The 21,947-nt window shown below is 41.9% G+C and overlaps 1 protein-coding gene across 2 annotated transcripts in view; it reads left to right on the top strand.

Annotated features, from left to right (window-relative positions):
• Positions 1-21,947, top strand: part of GAB2 (GRB2 associated binding protein 2) — a gene marked incomplete at both ends in the record, with an annotated part of 162,111 nt that overhangs the window by 134,178 nt on the left and 5,986 nt on the right. For both annotated transcript variants that reach the window (XM_084247826.1, XM_084247825.1), the window contains 2 exons: positions 7,464-7,704; positions 20,624-21,216. In XM_084247826.1, the coding sequence (XP_084103952.1) occupies positions 7,464-7,704; positions 20,624-21,216 (834 nt within the window). The remainder of the gene's footprint in view (positions 1-7,463; positions 7,705-20,623; positions 21,217-21,947) is intronic.

Below are 21,947 nucleotides of genomic sequence, written 5' to 3'. Positions count from 1 at the left end.
CACATCCTCAAAAGAACCCTGTAAGATAGGTGTTGTGTTTAGCGTTTGACACCTATGCTGGAAAACAAGATACAGAGAGATTAAAAGTGTTGCCCAAAACTCTGTGGTAAAATCGTTTCAGGGCTTGCCTATCTATGTTTCTCTTTTTGTGTGTGTGGGTAGATTTTGACCTTTTTTTTTCTTTTTATTAAACTTTCTAATTTTCTTACATGGTGTTCACTTTCTATACAGCATTTGATTTCTCCCCTCAGGTGTAGTCCCCGTAAATCTCCCACCACCACAGCACCCAGGAGTCCTCACCATAGTCCTTTTTGCTCTTCGCTCCCCTGTTCTGACACCTCTCCCTCCACCTCCCCTGCTGTTTGACTCAGATCTTTCTGTAGCCCATTGTTCCTTTCCAGCAGGCCATAGACAGATGATGTGAAGGGCCAGTGAGAACATGGTTTCCAATTTATAAGTTTGATGATACAAAGAAAGACTTTTGGAAGAATTTGTTCTTTTATTTGGATTTCAGCGCTTGCCCTTGATTTTTTAGTAATTACTGACCCTTGTACCTCTGCCGTGGATTGAGAACAGAGGTTGTTAAAAACCAAACCAGTGGCTCGTTCTCTAACTCTGTATGTAAATATGACTCCTCAGGTCTTAGGTGGAGCAGCTTTCTTTTCTTGAGTTTCCCGAAGATGATCTAACCTAAATTTTTCCTATTATAAATAGAGAAAATGAGGCCCAGGAAGATAAACAGCATGCTCGAGATCACTCAGCCAGTTGGCTGCAGAGCTAGGCGTAGACCCTCATTCTGTAATTTGACTCTGCCATCTATCAGGCTGATACCATGTAGCTCATAGAGATCTTGTGGCAACTCTTCCCTTAAATGGGTGAAAAGAATTAGCTTTGAAAACAATTAAATCTGTTTTGGATCTAAATCCTGCCACTTTCTACCTGTGTGACCCCAGAGATCATATCTCTGAATTTCAGTTTCTTCACCTAAAAAAAAACCAAAAAGGTAATAATATCCCCACATCACAGGGTGGACTAGAGTCACATAGTTGATGCTTAGTAAATGACAGCTGGGATTATTATAGTCAGTATTCATAGTTGTGACTGAAACAGTGACAATTACCTTCTAGGAATCTACTATAACTTCAAAAATAAGTCATACTTCTAGGCCAGTATCAAGGTGTCAGCCAGGTCCCCGTGTACTCAAGGAATAGGAGCAGTGAGTATGACAGCATTACTAGGTTAAATGCTTTTTATGAATGATCTTCATTCCTAACAGCCGCCCTACTGAGTGTTGATTTTCCCTGTTGAGCAAATGAGGATCACAGAGGTTTATGTAACCTATAGCAAGGCTGCAGAGCCAGGCTTTGGATCCAGCCTGAGCTCCAGCATGAGCTTCAGTCTACCCTTTTATGGGTCCTGAGACCCACCGAGGCTTGTCAGGTTGCAGTTTGGGGGGTGAGGGAGAGAATGATAAAGATATAAAAGGGCATTGAGATAAAGGAATCGGTCATTATTTGGCCAGTCATCTTTTCCAGAAACACCCGCCAACCCCTTTCCTGCTCCTGTTATCACTACCATGTTGATGGCTGGGCTGGGCTCCTCTGCTGAAATCCTTCAGACCTTTCCTGTTCTAGAGTTTTGCAAGAAGGTGGGAGGAGTGTTTATATGTTGGGCAAGCTTCCCAGGGGTGATTGTGGAAAGGAAGGGGAGTGATTTTGTAGAGCCCTAAAAAGAAGCCAGGAAGGAGAGGAAAAAATAAAACCCTGCTTAAAAGAAACAAATTGACTCAAGCATTTTTTGGCATTATCTTTAGTCTAGACTTGAAGATAGAATCCCAGGCCAAGAGTCTGGAAGCATCCATTTTCTCCTTGCTGTATAACTGACCTTCCTAATGACTCAAGAGACTTAGTAGAACAACAGCCTTACAGCCAACACCAAAAACAGCCCAGCCACACATTGTTGAATGTTTTCCTTTACCTTTACTATTCTTTCCTTCCCTCAAGAGATACCCAGGCAATAAAAACAAACCCTATTAATGTTTTTTGGGTGTGTGTGTGTCTGTGTGTGTGTGTGTGGATTTGTTTTCACACTCTTATCTCATTCACCTGTGACAACAGTCTGGTGAAGTATATGGGCGGGCCAAGGATTAGCCTCCCAGCTTAATGGACATGGAACTAGGGCTCAGAGACCCACCCGTGACTGCACAGCTACTTAATGGCAGAACTGGATGGACCCCCAGACTCTCCCTGCCATCCAGTGTATCAGGTCCACTGTCTGAGGGGGACTTCAACCTCCTTGGATCTGTTGACCCCAAACTGTGTTCTTGCCATTTGTCTTGCTAGAATTCTTATTGTCTGGTTGTGATGATGAGGTAAGGGGCTGAATAATGGGGTTGAAGGGAACTGAAGGTGGGAAGGGAAGGTGTTTCTCATTCTGGTGTATTTTCATAAGGACTTAGTATTTAGCCAGTGGTCAGTTTTATCTTCAGAGAGGATATAAAGACTAAAAGGTCAGGTGTATTTGGCTCTAGTAATCTCTTGCATATACTTAACACTTTGTACTCTGCAAAGGCTCTTTTTGTACTTGTGCTCTGTGTGTGTGTGTGTGTGTGTATTTTACACTCACTAGCATGTAGCACCCGTTTAAAGTGTACACGTTGTTTTTAAATATATTCATGGGATTGTGCCACCATCACCACATTTTAATTTTAGAAATTTTTAATCACCCAAGAAAGAAACTTCATATCCATTTGCAATCACTTCCCTTCCCCATCCTCACCCCAACCCTAGGCAATCATTAATCTACTTTCTGTCTTTGTATATTGTTGACTTCTATATATTTTCCCATATTATGATAATTGAATGTCCCTTTCACTCAGCATAATTTTTTCAGGATTCATAATGTCATAATATATATTAATACTTTATTCTTTTTTTTAAGATTTATTTATTTATGCATACAAGAGCTGGAGTACAGGCCAGAGGTGTGGGGGGTGAAACAGAGACAGAGTGGGGAACAGAACAGGCAGAATGACTGAAATACACTGCTGAGGGGAGCAGCAGGAAAGGCAGGAGAGGTCTGCTGCGCCATGTGGGTAGCTCCCTGGCCGGGGATCGAACCTGTGCTACAGTGGCTATGGATAGCTTCATAGGTTGCGTCTTAACCCCTTGTGCCACCAGGGAGGTCCTACTTTATTCTCTTTAATGCTGAATAACATTCCATGGTATGGATTTATCACATTTTGCTTATTTATTGATCAGCTTATAAGCATTTGAGTTGGTTTTGCTTTTGACTATTATGAATAAAGCTGCTGTGGACATTTGATTACAAATTTTTGTGTGGAAACAGGTTTTTGTTTCTCCGGGGTGTGTACCTAAGAGTAGACTTGCTATGTCACATGGTAACTCGATGTTCAACTTGCTGAAGGAACCGTCAAAGTGTGTATGTGTTTATAAATTCACTAAGCTCTATGTCCCATAAGATGAAATTCACCATTTAAAGCACACAATTTGGTGGTTTAGGTATATGGAGTACTGTGTAACCATCACTACAATCTAATTTTAGAAAATTTTCACCACCCCAGAAAGAAACATACTCGTAGCAGTCACTCCATCTCTGCGCCACTCCCTCCCCCCAGGCAACCACTAGCCTGCTTTCTGTCTTTATGGATTTGCCTATTCTAGAAATTTCACATAAATTGTACCATCTGTAGCCCTTTATCACTGGATACTTTCACTTAGCATAGTACTTTAAAGATCCATCCATGTTGTAGCATTGTATCATTATTTCATTCATTTCTGTGGCTAATATTCCTTGTCATCATGTAGCATTCTCCTTGTGTGTTCCGTGTCTCTGTTTTCTCTTCTTGTAAGGACATCGCTCATTGGATTAGGCCCCACCTTAATCCAGTATGACTACATCTCAACTAATTACATCTGCAGAGCTCCTGTTTTTAATAAGGTCACAGTCTGAGGTTTAAGTTAGATATGAGTTGGGGGGGGGCAGGGGGCACACTTCTCAACTCATTACAGGCACCATGGAATAATCACAAAATTCAGGTAGAAATCTTTCATATATATACACATATATGTATTTATTACATCATTCTTCTTATGTGTACAATGTATGATTTCCCCGGGAAATTCCCACCACCATTTCACCCGTGCGCCATCCCCATGGTCCCTTGTGCTCTTCCCTCCTGTGCTGATCCTTCTCCCTCCTTCTCCCCTACAGAATGTCTCTGATCTAGAGTTGCCCGTTGGTTTTGCTTTTTACTTTATTGTAGTTGCTTTATTTTCCTGATCCCTTGTTTGGTTCCCAGGTAGGAATCTTTTAAAGTTGCAAGCATAAGTGGGATTTTGGCAAGATTTAGTGACAAAACAGCTTTGAAAGAATTTTTCTGGAACTGACTGCAGACCATAATGGAGCCAAATGGTTTCACAGACATGACTTTAAGTTAGTTAAATGAAATTCCAGGTGTCTGTGTACCCAAAGCATCCTAACCCAGACTTCATCATATTAACAGACCTTGAAAATGTCTCCAATTTTGTCCACAAAAAAAGCATATTTGGTTTTTTGTGCTGGGTGGGGAAATTCTTTTATTTATTTATTTAGCAAATACTATATTGACTACCCACTATGTGCTAGTACTGTTCTAGGCAGAAATGACTAGAATACAGAAGTGACTAGAATACACTTTGAATACTTATAACATGCATTTAATCCTTATAACCACCCTATGTCAATTTGTCAATAAGGAAGCTGAGACTCAGATGGGAGAAGTAACTACTCCATGTGCAGATGTCACAGATTTGACTCACAGTCTGGTCTGGAGGCAGAGGGCCTCAGAGTGAGGACAGGTCCACTTGTTTATACAGACCCAAGCCAAGCATTCAACATAGGAACGTGAAGGATGCGTTGGGTGATGAGGCAGGATAAGTAGGTTGAGACAAAATCTTTTCTTGTCACACTGAGGGATCTGAACTTTATTCTGAAAGCACTGAAGAGTGTTACTGAGGTAGTATGACTTACTATGCGACATACTCTGTTTAATCCACGCATAATTACTGAGTTGTGTCATATACATTGTAGATTTAAAACTTATAAAAGAGACAGAATCTCTATACTCCCTCAGTTTACAGTATGGAGTGTTGAGGGAGGTTGGCATGTTTCTGAAATTCTGTTTGAAGCACTGAGAAGTATAGGTAAGAAACAAGTTAAAGAAATAACCGAGAAAATGGTTTTAAAGAGACAGAAAGCTTCAAAGGGCATCTTGAAGATGACAGGGAGCCACTGAAGAATTTTAAACAGGGCTGTGACATAATATCATGACATGGTTTTGGGAATTAGGAAACAGGAGAGAGTCATAGATCATTCCTAGGTTTCTGTCTTTGAGAATTGGCTAGATGGTGCTATTGATGTACTTCACTGACATCAGAGGCACAGGCTGAGGACGAGTACCATTCAGATTGTTGAGCTTAACCTGCATCTGAATGGAGATGTCCAGCAGGTGGAGGGAAATACAACAGGGAGCCCAGAAAAGGGCACCAGAGGTTAAGATTCGAGAATTGTCATCACAGAGGTGGAAACTAAAGGAAAGATACTGGAGCTTATCCCAGGAGATTCTTCTGAGTTGGAGGGAAGCTATGGCAAATGGCAGGGTCTGGGGTGGAACCCTGAAGAAGCCCCCGTTAAAGCAGTGAGCAGAGGAGGAGAAGTCCAGAAAGACCACAGAGATATAGAATCACACCAGTGGTTTCTCTTTGCACCTTCCCTGTGTATTCTCAAGTAGCAACTTATATGCACTCCTGGCGCCACGGCCACTCCATCCCCTAGCACAAGCCCTCTTCCCTCTGCCATTAGAGAGTTCATCTTGCAAATCTAATGGAGTAATGAAGCCATTGATTCTGTTAACAAACATCCAGTTCACTTCAAGACCCGTAATGGGAATTCACTTTGGAGGTCAATACAACTGTCAATGGGACGGTTCATCCCTGGAGGCCAGTGGCTTTTTATCTGCTCTATACAGGCCCAAGTTGTCCTGCTTAGCATCAGAAAATACTGGAGAGTAATTAATTCTGCAGAGTATTAATGAGCTAGTGATCCTGCCTAGGGCCATGAGAAGGGCACAGCCTGAAATAGGTCAGACGACGGAGTGGAAAGAGAACGAACTTTCCCTTCTGAAATGACTTGAATAACCCTAAAAAAGCCACCATCACCCCCACTAAAACATTATCCCTCTACTACTGATCATATCACCAGAGATTAATCTTTACACCTTTTTTTCTTTTGAATAAGAAGTTTCACTACTGGAATTATTGTACTAAATGAATATTTTTGCTTTTTCTGTAAGCACAGACAAGAACTTCGTATGTACTTGGTCTTTATAGAGAGGTGCTGGGACTACAGAGGTAATGACATCCGTTTCTACTCTTAGAAACCCTTGGACTAGGCAAGGAAGCATAAACCGTGTGCTATGGGCACCCAGAAGAATGGCCAAGCCTAGGAAGGTTTCAGAGACAATATGACACCCATGTAGGGTGTTCAGGTTTGCTTATTTGTGCAGAGTAGACGTGAAATCCAGGCAGAAGAAACAACCTAAGGCAAAACAGAGAATCATAAAAGGGGCTGGTGTGTTCAGGGATTGTTGATGCTTCCGTATGCCTTGGGTATGGGAGGAGAAAAGCAGGAAGTAGGTCAGACTGTGAAAGGCCTCGTATGTTTTGCTAAGGAATCTGGCTAAGCTTAGAGAACAAGCCAGATGAATAAAGTCCTTGGCTTGGGGTCGAGCACACTAAACTATAATCTGTCTTTAATGCTTCACTTCCTTTCTAGTACAGCATAGCAGAGTTTAAGACCAGAATTAAGAGGGGCGGAAGCAATAGACAGAGAGTGGTGGGTTCAGGACTTGGGGAGTGGGGAATATGAACCTTACTGTCCTCAAAGGATTTCAAAGGGCAGGTGAAAGGAACTGAGGCCAATGGAGGACAGCTCCAAACATATCTGTGCTTTTATCATTATTGTAGTCAGGCATAGTCCAGTGTCCCAATTAATGAGTCTTTAGGAAACAAAACTTCTTTTAACCAGGCGAGCCCAGTCTCTGAGGGAGACAGTGGATACCCACCAGCAGGCACCATCAGAGAGAAGGGCTCAGGGCTCAGGAGGCTGGCCTTGCTTGAGGACCAGAGTCCACTGCTGGGGCATAGGCAGCTACACTTGCTGGAAGTGGGGAGACTCTGCTCAGGTGGTGATAGGGAATGGCCTCTGGGCAATGCCAGGAGCCATCAGAGGTTCCAAGCCAGGAGGCCTCAGCCCTCTTTTCCAGAAGGGCCGAGAAAAAGAGAATGCTCTGCTGAGTCATTGCCTCGGATCCTAATTATTTCTTCTTCCTCTCACCACCCACTTTGGGGTAGGGCCATCTTGCTTTCCTTTTTCATTCACAGAGTTTTTTCTCCTTCTCACAGATTCCCTGAGAAACCTCTCAGCCAGCCATGGCCCCCGCTCCTCTCCCGCCGAGCTCAGCAGCTCCAATCAGCACCTTCTCCGAGAACGAAAATCGTCTGCCCCCTCGCACTCCAGTCAGCCAACGTTGTTCACATTTGATCCCCCTGTGTCCAACCATGTGCAGCCCACCTTGTCCACCAGCGCGCCTCAGGAGTATCTCTACCTGCACCAGTGCATAAGCCGGAGAGCAGAAAATACAAGGTAGGAGACTGCCATAGGCAATTGTAGGTCGAATGGCCACTCACACGACCTAGTGCTTTTCAGTCTCTCTTTTTGCTTAAAGAGCAGGAATTAAAAGATGTATCTTTAGGTGAACAAATACGTATGTGCTTTTTTTGCTTAGCTAATCTTCATATTTTATTGGTATCATCTATGGTGCTATACAGTGATAAGTGAATTCCAAAGAAAACTCTTCTTCATCAAAACTCTTCTTCAACTCAAATCATGCTATAAAACCTTTTTCCCTTTGTTTATTTGGGGGGGGGGGAAGGAGTTAGGGGCAAGAGTTTCAGATTAAAATAAATAAAGTCAATTTACTTGTTGGCCATGAAAGTATAGCTATAAAACTGTAACATTATGAAATAAATCCTTACTTGACTTTTGCTCTACAGCTGCACTATTCCATCCAGAGCAATATCTGCATGTGGCTATTTAAATGTGAATTAATTAAAATTAAATAAAGTTTAAAATTAAGTTCCTCAGTAGCACTAGCCACATTTCAAATGATCCGTAGTCACACGTAGCTAGTGGCTACCATACTGAAAAGCACCATAGAAGACATATCACTTGACAAAATGTTTTCATGCATAATCTCACTTGAGCCAATCAAATATATTGGAGATAGCCAGTACAGATTTATCTCAAGTTCATAGATGAAAAAACTGAGGCTTACAACTAATATATGACTGATGTAGGTCTAGAACTCAATTTCTTTTCATTTCTTTCTATACTCTCCTCTATGCTAGTCTAGTCACTCTCACAAAACATTCAAATACCCATTTTCCTAAAGGAACCCACACAGGGTCCCAGTATGCATGGCTTTTCCTATGAAAAAAATTCTGTTAACATATTCAAGATGTTTTGTATATAATGAGAAATTGCTGGACACATGAAGAAACTAAAAGTTCACCCAAGTTGAAAGAACTCAAGTTGGGGCCTCCCCGGTGGCGCAGCGGTTGAGCGCTGGGTTGCGAAGCTGCCCGATGCCTCTGCAGCACCGGTTCGATCCCTGGCTGCTCCCCGGCCACCAGAGGAGGGTCCCACATGGCGCGCAGACCTCTCCTGCCGCCTGCTGCTCCCCTCAGCAGTGTACTTCGGTCCTTCTGCCTGCTCTGCTCCCCGCTCCGGCTCTGGTGAATTCTCTCACCCTCCCTTCTGACTGTACCCAGTACTTGTATAAATAAAGAAAGAAATAAATCTTTAAAAAAAAAAAAAAGAAAGAAAGAAAGAACTCAAGTTTATAGAAACAAAACAAAATAAATCCATATTTTGTACCTAATATACAAAGATTTTTTTTTTTTTAAATAGAGGCATGTTTTATTTATTTATTTGTTTGGTTTTTTTTTGTTTATACATGCACTGGGTACAGTCAGAAGCATGGGAGGGTGAGAGAATTCACCAGAGCCAGAGCGGGGAGCAGAGCAGGCAGAAGGACCGAAGTACACTGCTGAGGGGAGCAGCGGGCGGCAGGAGAGGTCCGCGCGCCATGTGGGATCCTCCTCCGGTGGCCGGGGAGCAGCCGGGGATTGAACCGGCGCCGCAGAGGCCGCGGGCAGCTTCGCAACCCAGCACTCAACCGCTGCGCCACCGGGGAGGCCCATAATATACAAAGATTTTTAAATTGCTTTACTATGTGGGAGAAATAGATAATGAGTGAAGAGATGATGAAATTTAGCAAAGAGATAAAATTCTGAAAAAAAAATTTAGTAGTTCCATTTTCTCTATGGGGACAAATGCAGTTACACAAAGACTCTACAAAGCAAGTAAAAGGAGGCAGATACAGAGGTGAGAGAAGAAACTACACCGAGGTAACATTTCTATCTCTTATGGATTTTTTCCTGAATATGGGCCCCACCACAGAGCAGCACAATGGTGTAGGGGGTTGAAACACCAATAGAAATTCATTTTTCTAGGTAGAGGAACTAGAAAGGGAGTCCTTGGGGATATTGAAAGGAGTGCAGTATCCCAGAATGGAGAAAGCTGGAGATGGGGTTTCCTAATACTGGGGATAAAACCCCCAGAAACCTAAGGCCTACTTTGAGCTACACATATGTGGGACAGACCCAAACCAGCAAAGGCTTTGTGAACTAAATAATTGAAATTTGTGCTAATGTGCACAAGAGAAACAGAACGTGTAGGCTGAACCTAACCAGGTTGATTGCATGAAAAAAAAACCAACAACATTCTCCTGAGAGTTATTACAGAACCCAGAGTCTACGCAACACTAAGGACATAATCCTAAATTTCTCCGCTTACAGAGAACTAGAAAAATGTAACCAATTCTCAAGGAAAAGCACAGATGCTAGCTCTAATACAACCCAGATGTTGGAATTATCAGACACAGATTTAAGTCTATACTTTAACAATAATAAAAGAAAGCACACTTGAAATTAGTGGAAAGAGGGGGGAAATTCTCTTATCAACCTAGAAGTCTATATCCTGCAAAATTATCTTTCAGGAATGAATACAAAATTAAAACATTCTTAGTGAAAGAAAACTAAGAGAATTGAGGCAGCTATCCTGCCTGACTGTGACTATGCAGGTATAACTCTTTTTCTATTTTACCTAATAAACTTGTCCTTTCAAAATATAAAAACAAAAATAAGAGAATTTCCAAGAGATCTAATTTGAAGGGATGATATGGAAGTTCTTTAGACTAAAGCAAGATAGTAAGATTTTCAGGAATGAAGGAAGAGCAACAAAAATAGTAAATATCTCCATAATTGTGAGATGCTATTTCTCCCCAAGTTCTTAAAAATATATGTGAGTGTTGAAAGCCAATATTAAACATTGACTGATAGGGCATTTACCTAGCTTTATTTTTCTTCAGTCTGAAGAGCTTTCTTTTTTTTTATTAAGATTTACTTATTTATACAAGAGCGGGGGTACAGGCCAAAGGTGCAGGCGGTTGAGAGAATTCACCAGAGACAGAGTGGGGAGCAGAACAGGCAGATGGACCAAAGCAGTGGGGGAGACAGGAGAGGTCTGCTGCGCCATGTAGGTATCTCCCTGGCTGGCTGGGAAATGAACCCATGCTGCAGAGGCTGCGGACAGCTTCACAGTGTGGCACTCAACCCGCTGTGCCACTGGGGAGGCCCTGAGAGCTTTCTTTACCATTCTTACCATGTGCGTTCCCTCATGACAAGTTTTCCCAATGCTTATTTATCTAACAATATTTCAACTTCACCTTCAGTTTTTTTTGCTTTTAATCTTGTTACTTTTCCAAATTTATTTCCGTTACTTAACACATCATCCACAAAATGCCTTGCGGAAAGTAATCTTATGTTCCCCTGTAGGGTAAGCAAGAATACATATTCATCTGATTATAGATTCTGGTTCTGAAATTAATAATGCCTTATACTTCCTTTCACAAATTTATAAATTTTTTTACCCAAATATGTAACTGTTTGATCTACTCCACTTTCACTTTCAGTTTTGAACAGTATAAAGGAATGGAATATCCCAGAATGGAGAAAGCTGGAAATGGGATTTCCTAATTCTGGGAATAAAGCCCCCAGAAATCTAAGGCCTACCTTGAGCTACACATTTTTTTGTTGGGTATAAAATTCTGAAATGATGACTTTATTTTTTTGTTAGAATTTTAAAGGATGCCATTTTAGGATCTTCTGACCCCCATTGTTTCTGATGAGAGGTTATTTTTGTTACCATTCTTCTACACATAATGTATCTTTCTTCCTGTGGTTTTTTTCTCTTTTTGAAAAAAACTGGTATACTACATGCATAAAATTTACCATCTTAACCCCTTTTAAATACACAGTTCAGTAGTGTGAAGTACTTTCACATGCAACCAATCGCAAAACTCTTTTTGCCTTGCAAAACTCAACTTTCCACCCATTAAACACCATATTTCCTCTTACCACTAACCCCTGAAAACCTCTTTTCCACTAGGTATAAACTTGACTTCTCTAAGTCACTTAGATGTGGAATCACACAGTACTTGTCTTATTGTGACTAGCTTGTTTCACTTAGCATCATGTCCTCATGACTCATCCATATTATCAAATATATCAGGATCTCTTTCCTTTTTAAGGCTGAATAATATCTCATTGTATATATATAAAAGTATATACCACAATTTTGTATTTATCCATCAGTAGACATTTTGCTTATTTCTACCTTTTGGCTGTTATTAATAATGCAGCTATCAACATGAGTGAACAAATACTCATCTTTGTACAACTTTGTGTTCACTTATTTGGGGTTATATACGCAGAGGTAGAATTGCTAGATTATATGGTAATTGTTTCCGATTTTTTTTTTTAGTAACTACTGTAATGTTTTCTATGGTGACTACATCATTTTACAACAGTGAACAGGGGTTCTAGTTTCTCCAGCTTCTTGTCAACCCTTATTATTTCCTTGTTTTATTTTTTTATAGTAACCATCTTAATAAGTGTGAGTTAGTATCTCACTGTAGATTTTATTTGCATTTCCATGATTAGTGATGGTCATCATCTTATGTATTTTTTGGCTATTTGTATAGCTTCTTTGAAGAAATCTCAATTCAGCCATTTTTTATTACTTTGTTGTTGGGCTGTCCTTTATGTATTCTGGATATTAACCCTTACCAGATACATGATTTGCAAATATTTCCCCCTTTCTGTAAGTCTCCTTTCCATTCTATTGGTTGTGTCACAATTAACAAAAGTTTTAATTTTTTCCTGTTATGTGCCATGTGACTTTTATTTATCTTTTTTAAATCTATTTTCTTTTAGTGGAAATTTAGGAGATAAATGTTACGTGTACGCATACATGCTACTTGTGGGATAAAGCATAATTGTTTAAAATCTTCACTGTGTAGACAAAATTCTTGAATGGACTCTGATTTTTGCACGGAACATTTTTCTGCCATTTTCACTGAAGCATGGGCTTGATTTTTGATGTAAGACCATTCTCTTATTCACATTTCCCTCTGACACTTCCTATTCTTCTCCTGTCTGCTATCACTCTATCATCCCACTATGCCTTCCTGTTGATAGTGGACAGTGTGTTGACTTTTTGTTATGAACATGCTAGTTATTGTTTTAATGGTTTCTAACTTCTCTCAGGCAGTTGGTAAGCTATGTAAGTACTGCATAGCAGGTGGTGGCAACAGCATTATTATCACAAATGTGAATAACCACAACTCATTTGACTTGACTTCCTCAGATTACATTTAAGGGGGAATGACATAGGTAGGGTTTTATACTATCCACTCTAATGTACAAATATTTATCTGGTCAGTGGCCCTCTTGAGGCATAACACTGGTTTATATATGAAATTAAAATTGTTATGAATAGAGCTGAGCAATCCTAAGTGTCAATTTTGATGTAGTCCAATTTATCTAGATTGCCTGTGCTTTTCATGTTATATATAAAAAATCATTGCCAAATCCACTGTCCAGAAGCTACTCCTCCTATGTTTTCTTCTCAAAATTCTATAATTTTAGTGTCTATGTTTAGATTTTAGATCCATTTTGTGTTAACTTATAAATGATGCAGGAGTAAAGATTCAGCTTCATTTTTTTGCATGTGAATATCCAATTTCCATCACCATTTGTTAAAAAGATCCTTCTTTTCCCATTGAATAGTTTCTGACATCCTTATGTGCAAGGATTTATTTCTGGGCTCTGTATTCTATTCTGTTGGTTTATATATCTGTCTTTAGGCCAGTACCACACCACTTTAATTACTGTAGCTTTGTAATATGTTTTGAAATCAAGAAGCAGTTTGACTGTGGTATTCCTTGGTGTGTTCATCATTGTACTTACAAGGTATTCAGTGTTGTACTAGAAATCCTATCCAGTTCAGTAAGGGAACAAAAAGATATAAAAGAAGCAATTATTAGAAAGAAAGATATAACACCATCTATTTGCCAGTAACTTGATTGTTTATATAAAGATATCTGAAAGACTCTAGAAAAGTAGAATAAATAAGTGAATTTAGCAAATACACAGTATAAAAGATTATAATACAAAAATGAATTTTTACATAATAGCAGCAAGCAACTATAAAGCTAACTTTTAAGAAATTATATAATGGTGCCCAAAAAAACATGGCCTACTTAGGAACAAATTTAACAAAAGAAATGCACAAGGGCCTCCTCCTGAAATCACTATCTAACATTGCTAAGGAAAATTAAAGACCTGTTTATGAAGAGAGTGCTATGCTATAGTTTATAAATTAGAATACCCAATATTACTATGGTGGCAATGCTTTCCAAATTTATTTATAGATTCAACATAATCCTAATAAAAGTCCCAGCATGCTTTTCCATAGATACTGATGTGCTAATTCTAAAACTTAAATGAAAACACAAACAACCTAGAATAGCTAAAGTGATTTTAAAAAGAACAACAGTAAAGTTAGAGGATTTATGCTACCTAATTTCAAGACTTTTTATCACGCAAAAAGGGGTAAATATACCCCTGAAATCAGAGGGGTGTGTGTGTGTGCGCGCACACTTGCACGTGTACACACACATGTGCATCTGTACTGGTTTGCATGTTTACAAAGGTGCTGATAGGGAAATGAAATCTTTGCAACGCATGATACTGGATCAGTTGTATATCCATATAGGAATTTGAAAAGAAAAAGAATCCTTACTTCTTATCATACTACTCAAAAGCTAACTAAATTTGTAGGAGATCTAAATGCAAAGCCTAATACTATGAAATGTCTAGAAGAAAACATCTCTGTGATTTTCAGATAAGCAAAGATTTTTTTATATAGAATACAAGAAGCAAGAATCATAAAGGGAAAAGTATTGATAAAATTCTGTTTATCAAAATTTAAAGTTTTTTCCTTTAAAAGACACCATTAAAAAAGCAAAATGGCAATTCAGAAAATGTGAGAAAAAACACATATACTTACAAAGGATTTGTTTCTAGAATAAAGAACTATCACAACGCAATACAAAGAGTCCACCCACTTTTTTTCAGTGGACAAAACATTTGAATAGACACTTCACAAAAAAGATATAGGAATGGCCAGTAAGCTCATGAAATATGCTGAATCATCAGGGAAAATGCAAAGTAACACCTCAGTGAGATTTTGCTTCATCTGCACTGAAATGGCTAAAATTTAAAAAAAAAAAAAAAAAAAAAAAAGACTAGCCATGCCAAGTGTTTTCAAGTATGCATAGGGGCTTTGAGCTTGCATTGTTTCTGACAGTCACATTATATTCTAGGTTCTCTGGCAAAAAGGAATAATTCTTTACAGTTTATGAAATACTTTTAGCTTAATTACCTCACTTGACCTCTAAAATAATCTCATGGGGTTATTTTTGAGTAGGGACTTTGAAGAGAGAACCAGTAATTCATCTCTGCCTGCTGTGCACATAAATACATATGACTGGGTTACTAAGGTATAATAGAGTTTACTGGGGCTAATCATACCTACCTTTGTCTATTCTTTTTTTCCATTTATGAGGGAGCATGACATAAGGGTACAATAAATTAAGTACCTTAGAGGTAAAACCAAAAATTATTTGTTACTTTTACTACGGTACTAGCCACTGAATAATTGTATTCTGGCAAAAATGAGTGAAGGTCTCAAATTCTAGCTCTTCCACCTAGCCGGAGTGAGTAGCTCTTCAGAATAGTAACTATTGCCAGTGAAAGGAGTTTTGAACTGACACTAGGAAGACAAGCAAAGTCCTGTTTTTTTTCTAAGACAAATTTGTTTTCATCGGGTTTATTTTTGCCCTTCAGTCTTTAAGGCCTCATTCCAGATTCCAGGAGGCTGTTAAACCTGTAACAGATGATGCATTGAGGCAAGTCACACGCCCTATAAAGTCATTATTCTGGTGAGGGTTGCGGGAAGTGAAATTTCAAGCGAGGAGATGCAGAATGAAAGCGTCATTGACGCTGCAGCAGTATTTCACCTGCAGAAAAATAGTGGATGAAAATGCAGAAATATCAGTGGAGAACTTCCCTGTGATTAATCACTTCTACAGCTCTGACTCACTTGCCCAGCAGCTCTGATTGACCAGAGGCAGGACATACAACTTTTATTTTCATTTAGTTTCACAATGTACAGCTTTGCTCTGTAACCGTAGAAAGTGAGCTCAAAATTGCTTCCAGAAGGGTTTAAGATACAAAGATTCCCCCATCTTTTAATGATTACAAAATAGAATTTTCTGAGTTTTCTTGCCTCACAGGAAGGATCCACGTGGAGTGAGTTAGATGCAGGAGCGTGGGCCACATGGCCCTTAAGATTGCCAGTGACAGTTACAGAATTCCAAATGGTGGTTGATTTACTTACAAGCATTTATTAGGCTTCCTTAAGTGGGAACATAGCCATTAAAAATCAAAGTGATCCCGTCATCATTAAGGTACTTAAGAGTCCGGTGGGGGGAAAGGAGTGGAATCAAGGTATAGTGTGGTGCACAGAAAAATTTGAAATGTGCAGAAGAACAAGGACAAAGCAAAGTCACTCGATAAACTAGGAAACCATTCCTGAAAGACAAGGGGGAGGCGGAGGGGTTGACATAAGACCCAAGTACGTGCAGGAGGTGGGGTGTGAGACACCCCCACACTAGCAGTCTCTGGAGCAGCTTCAGTAAAAGTTTACATGAAAGTAGTAGAGGCCACGGGACTTCTGAGTGCTCCATATCCCTGCCCGCCCCCCACCCCCACTGCAGTGCTTCTTGCCCAAAGGGAGCAACCCCGGGCTTCAACCAGGGAGTCCAGAGACCTGGGGTCCAGAAGAGGACCCCAGCATCTGAGCAGTTAACTTTGGGCAAACGTGTTTCCCTCTGTCGAGTCCTTCCTCCCCTGATCTCTGAATGACCTTCAGCCCCCCTAACAGGTATCAGCATCATCTGCCACATGCCGGGTGCTGTGCCAGGGTAGGAGACGCTCCTCTGCCTTCTGAGAGTGTCGGAGAGAAGTGACACGACACAGCCTCAAATAACTTTAACACAAGGCAGAGTGAGTGCTAAAATGGCAGCACGGACTGCTGTGGGAGCACAAGGGAGGAGTGAGTGGAGTGAAAAGAATTAGAGGTCCTATAACACCCTGTGGAGCGAAACAGGCTTCTTTTGCACAGTCGTGTAAGATTTTGATGCATCAAAGGAGCATTCTGGAGAAAGGTAAATAATGCAAGTCCAGGGCTGAGACGTAGTCTACGAAGACATATTCGGGGCTGAGTAAGGAGTTGCAGGAGCTCGGGAGGAGGATGGCAGGCAGCGGAGCTTGGGGCACAGGTAAGTGGGTTCCAAAGGGAAGTGTCCATCTGCTGACCCCAGGCAAAATAATGTAGCACCAATACTTCTCTTGATTCACTTATTTATACATGTATGTGCTTGGCCCTTCAACAAACATTCATTCCTTGTCATGTGAAAAACACTAATCTGCATCCTGAGAAGAAAAAATGATTAAGATGGAGTCTTTCCTTAAGAAAAGCGGGGTCTGGTGGAGGAAACAGGTAACCACGGCGCAGAGCCCTGATAGCAACTGCTCCCTGCGCCAAGCGCGGAACTGAGCAGATGACCGATTGTGCTCCGAGGGAGAGGACGTAGGAAACAACTTTAAGAGACGTGCTTTGAGCAGAGCTCGAAGGATAGATAGGAGTAGGCGCTTGTCTTTCAGACATAGCAAGCACAACCAAGGCGAGAGGCTTGCCTGCGAGGGGCATAGCGCGAACGAGGGATCCTGGAAAAGGAGCAAGGGAGAAGATACTGGAGAGGGGGAGACAATATTCACTCTTGAATATGGTTGCAACAAGTTTCTGTTTCAGGATACTACCTGTAATGCCCCACCCCACCCCCCACCTCCCTACCCCACCTTGAGATCCTTCAGGAGCTTCCCGTTCTCAGCAGCCCTGACCTGGCCCTCCACGGTCAGCCCTGCTTTCTGCTACATTTGCTCCAACCTCAGCAACTTGCAGCTCCTTGAATATCAGATTGTGTCTGCCTCTTTGTGCCTCTCCTGGGACGCCATCCTCCTCCTCTCGCCCTTTGCCTGACTGCCTGCCAGACTCATTCAGAACTAACGCCTTTGAAGAAGCCTCCCCTCACATTCTGAACCTCCACCACCCAGGACAGTTAGAATAACTCAGCAGCCTCGCACTCACCCACTTGTCGGTGAGGAACATGCATGTGTTCTCCAGTGCTGTGCCCCCACCACCCCTCCCCCCTGCAGGGCCGCGGCATCCCTGCATCCATTGTCCTGGCCCAGACCGAAAATCGGACATCGGTAATTGTTAAGTGAAGACTCCAAATGGGGGGCTCCAACAGACTTGGAAATCCTGAAGACAGGTGCGAGCAACATTAACACTTTATGTCTACGACTGGGTCCCCATCCTCTGCTCCAGGCACCCCAGTATAAAAGCTAGATGTTTGGTAATCTAGGCCATAGGTGCTGGGCTGGTTATGTGTGTGGAATGGGATAGGACAAGGGGACAAACAGAAACATGAAAGTCTAGAGAGAAGGGCCACCGAAGGTTCAGGACTAAAAGGGATACACGTTCACATAAGAGAGAACCTGGTCTAGACACCTGTTTCCCTTCTTGATAAATTGCTGGGCCCTATTTTCTACCACCATCTGCTGGCCACATCTGTAACAACAAGCTCCCCATGAGCTGAGAGATGTATGAGGTAGAAGTTTCATGGGTTGGTCTCTAAAGGTCAACACCCCTCCCCCATCCCTCTCACCTCCTATGCACATGAAGGTTTGCATATATATGAGATTTATTTCCCTTTTCTAGTCAGAAGTTCCAAGAACATTTTATCAGATTGTTGAAGAAGCTTGTAGCCTGAAAAGGGCTAAGAATCGTTGTCATAAAGGATTGGTCTAGAAATAATGAATATTATTCTTTTCCCCAAAATGAAATCCTAAGAGAATCATCATGTAAGAGATAGAAAAACAGGTCTGGATCCCTGTTTGCTCAGAACCTTACCCTCCAGTTTCCCCTGACACCTACACAGAATCCAGTTTGAGAACCACACTTTAAAGACAAGGGCTTTTGGAGAGAGCTTCAGAACCTTTTGGGCCCATAACCATTGAGACCACTAGGTCACGCCTTAGACAGGGCAGCCTGGTGAAGCTCACGGGGCAAACCAGAGGCGGTGCCGGCACCTGACACAATCCTCCCGCTCTGAGATCTTCTTACCACGCAGTCTTGCCTTATTTCCCAAACACCTACCTCTTTAAAAAAATCAGAACTATCCTGAATAGAGTTCCCACATAGAAAAATGTATTTCCTATGGATTTGTAGACTTCTGGAACAAGATATTCCCCCCTCTAAATGCCTCTCAACAACCATGGTGCATAGTAGAAAATAAAGCTATACCTTATGTTTAAATCATTTATAACCTTTTGACATCGACTTCCATTACCCGATTTATTTAACAGCAGGGAAACAGGCTCAGATAAAATGATTTGCTTCTTATTTTCTGATACCAACTTAAAAATTCTTTCCACTGTCTCACAGCCTTTGTATGGAGTGTGTTATTCGGTGGCACCTGAAGCAGCTAATAAGTGGTTTGTCGGTAACTGTCGGGGGAGGAGAGAGAGCAGCCCCTGCTAATCGCAGCCATTTGAGGGAAGAGGGAGAGAGAAACACGAACGTTGAACATCTGTGTGGCGGATAGACGAGAATTTATTTTTTTTAAGTTTCTATGGTTTATTAGTAGCAAACAGTATTCATGGTCTTCAAAAATACGGCTTTCAGCATTCAGTAATGGAAAATCACTCAAAATAGAAACGAAACAATGACATGCTTAAAAACAAATATGAAAAGAGTCAAGAGCAGAATGGACAACTCTTTTAACGAAGGGGGCTTGTTTATTAGGGTAAAATATACAGAACATAAAGTTTACCGTCTTAACCTTTTTTTTTTTTTTTAACTGATTCATTTTCTTTTCCTTTACTGAGGTAACACTGGTTTACAACAGCGTAGGATTTAGGGGACCAGGTTCACCAATCCTGTCAGATGTGCGTTTCCACCCCGCCCCCACCATGCAGCCATCTAGTCTGTGACCACAGATGGGGACGATGGTACTGGGCTGCCGCCCACCTTTGTCCCCAACCCCATCCTCCCTCCCTCCAGTAACCTCAATTCTGCAGTCATATTAAAGAACTTTAAATATCTCAATAAAGATCATGAAGCAAGATCTGAATAAATGGAACAATGACTACATGCTTGAGTGGAAACATTTGAAAACCCCAAAATGTTCATGTTCCACAAATTATAAGCCAAAATCCAATTCCAAGTTGAATTCAGTTCACAATTGCACATCATACTCTATACACTCATCTGGAGATTAAGAAGTTTAAAAAGTGTTTTAAGAGAGCCAAAGTGAGCAATAGTGACGTAAGGACTTGCTTTACCAGATGCTAAACTTTTACAAAGCCATTGTAATCTGTAGGTGTGCTGCTGGTTTAAGAGCAAGCAAATAAATCAATGGGAAATAAGAGAAATTCTACTGATAGATCTCCACGTAAGTGAGAATTTAATAGCCTACAAAGCTGGCATTTCAACTCATTGGGAGAAGTAGTTTCCTTAATAAATGACATTAACAAAACTGGCTCTCGGTCAAGAAGAAATTTAAGTTGAACTTCTTCCTTGTGTCATAGATAATAAAAAATCACAGATGGATTCAAACTTAAATCTACACGATAAAATTCTTAGAAGTGTAGTCTCCTTTCTAAACAACCTTCGAACTATGTCTTTAATCTCCATTTTTGCAGATGGGTAAGGTGAAGCTCAGGAAGAAAGAGTCTTCCCCAAGGGCAGGCAGCTGGCAAACTGAGATAACCCTCAGGCCTCTGCCCCCTCAGCCTGTTTGTTCCGCAGGAGCCAGCCGCGTGGGGCCGGGCCCAGCTGACGCCACCCCTGGTGGTCAGGCCCAACTTCCTCTAAGCCCCCTGTCCTTCTCCGCTTTCTCTCTCTCCAGGAGTGCCAGCTTCTCTCAGGGCACCAGGGCCTCATTTCTGATGAGGAGCGACACCGCCGTGCAGAAGCTCGCCCAAGGCAACGGACACTGTGTCAACGGAGTCAGTGGGCAGGTCCACGGCTTCTACAGCCTTCCCAAGCCGAGCCGGCACAATGCAGAATTCAGAGACAGTACCTACGACCTCCCCCGGAGCCTGGCCGCCCACGGCCACACCAAGGGCAGCCTCACAGGCTCCGAGACGGATAACGAGGACGTGTACACCTTCAAGACGCCCAGCAACACCCTGTGCAGAGAGTTCGGAGACCTCCTGGTCGACAATCTGGATGTCCCAGGCACCCCCCTCTCAGCCTACCAGTTCCCCAGGACAGTGACGCTGGACAAGAACCACAACGCCATGGCAGTGGCCACTCCTGGGGACTCCGCCATGGCACCTCCACCACGACCCCCCAAGCCCAGCCAGGTAGAGACGCCTCGATGGGGCAGCCCTCAGCAGAGACCTCCAATCAGTGAAAGCAGCAGATCCGTCTCTGCTGCTGCCACCATCCCCAGGCGCAATACCCTCCCTGCGATGGACAACAGCCGGCTTCACCGAGGTCAGAATGAGCCCTAGCGGAGATCTGTGGGGAGAGGGAGGTCACCAGGGGGTCTCAGTAATTTGCTAATCTTCAGTCATCCATGACTGAGGGAGGGTTTAGGCATCTTCTGCCCAGAACCCTTAGTAGCTGGTCCTCCAGCACTAATGGCTGAGCCAACAGCCACAGTGGCGGGCGTGTAGCTGACCCTACCTCAGAGAAGTTGCTAAATTGTAGTAAGGGAGATAGGACATTCTGCTTAACCACAGCATAACAAATTGTAGGGCTTAGAAGCCCAAATCATACCATTTCATTCAGCTATCAATCAAACCAAAGATTTAAAGAATAAATGTAGAGGGCCAGCTCCAACTGGAGCCACGCCCATGTGAACTACAGATTACAACATTGCATCTTCAAAATAATTTCTAAACCACACTTGCATCTCTTTGGTTCAAGTCCAGACATCCATCTGAGTCATTTAAATTCTGTTGTCACTTGTTTTCTACTGAGAGTATTCCCACTCTGCATAGAATCTGTTTGTTGAAAAAGTAAAATATTAGCTCCTTTCATTTTGCATCTTGCTTTGCTCTCGTGAAGCCTGTCCCGATCCACCCTGCTGCTGAAACCATATAGTGCCCACGGAGCGCCTCCTTGTTTTCATTTCCCATGAGGCCCATGGTGGCTCGGAGACTATCCGGGTGGCAAAGTGGCAGAGCTGGGGCTGGAAGGGAGGTCCGGACAGTACTCTTTAC

This window comes from Talpa europaea, assembly GCF_964194135.1.
Source record: "Talpa europaea genome assembly, chromosome: 1".
Taxonomy (NCBI): Eukaryota; Metazoa; Chordata; class Mammalia; order Eulipotyphla; family Talpidae; genus Talpa; species Talpa europaea.
This window is presented reverse-complemented; position numbering and strand designations above follow the sequence as displayed.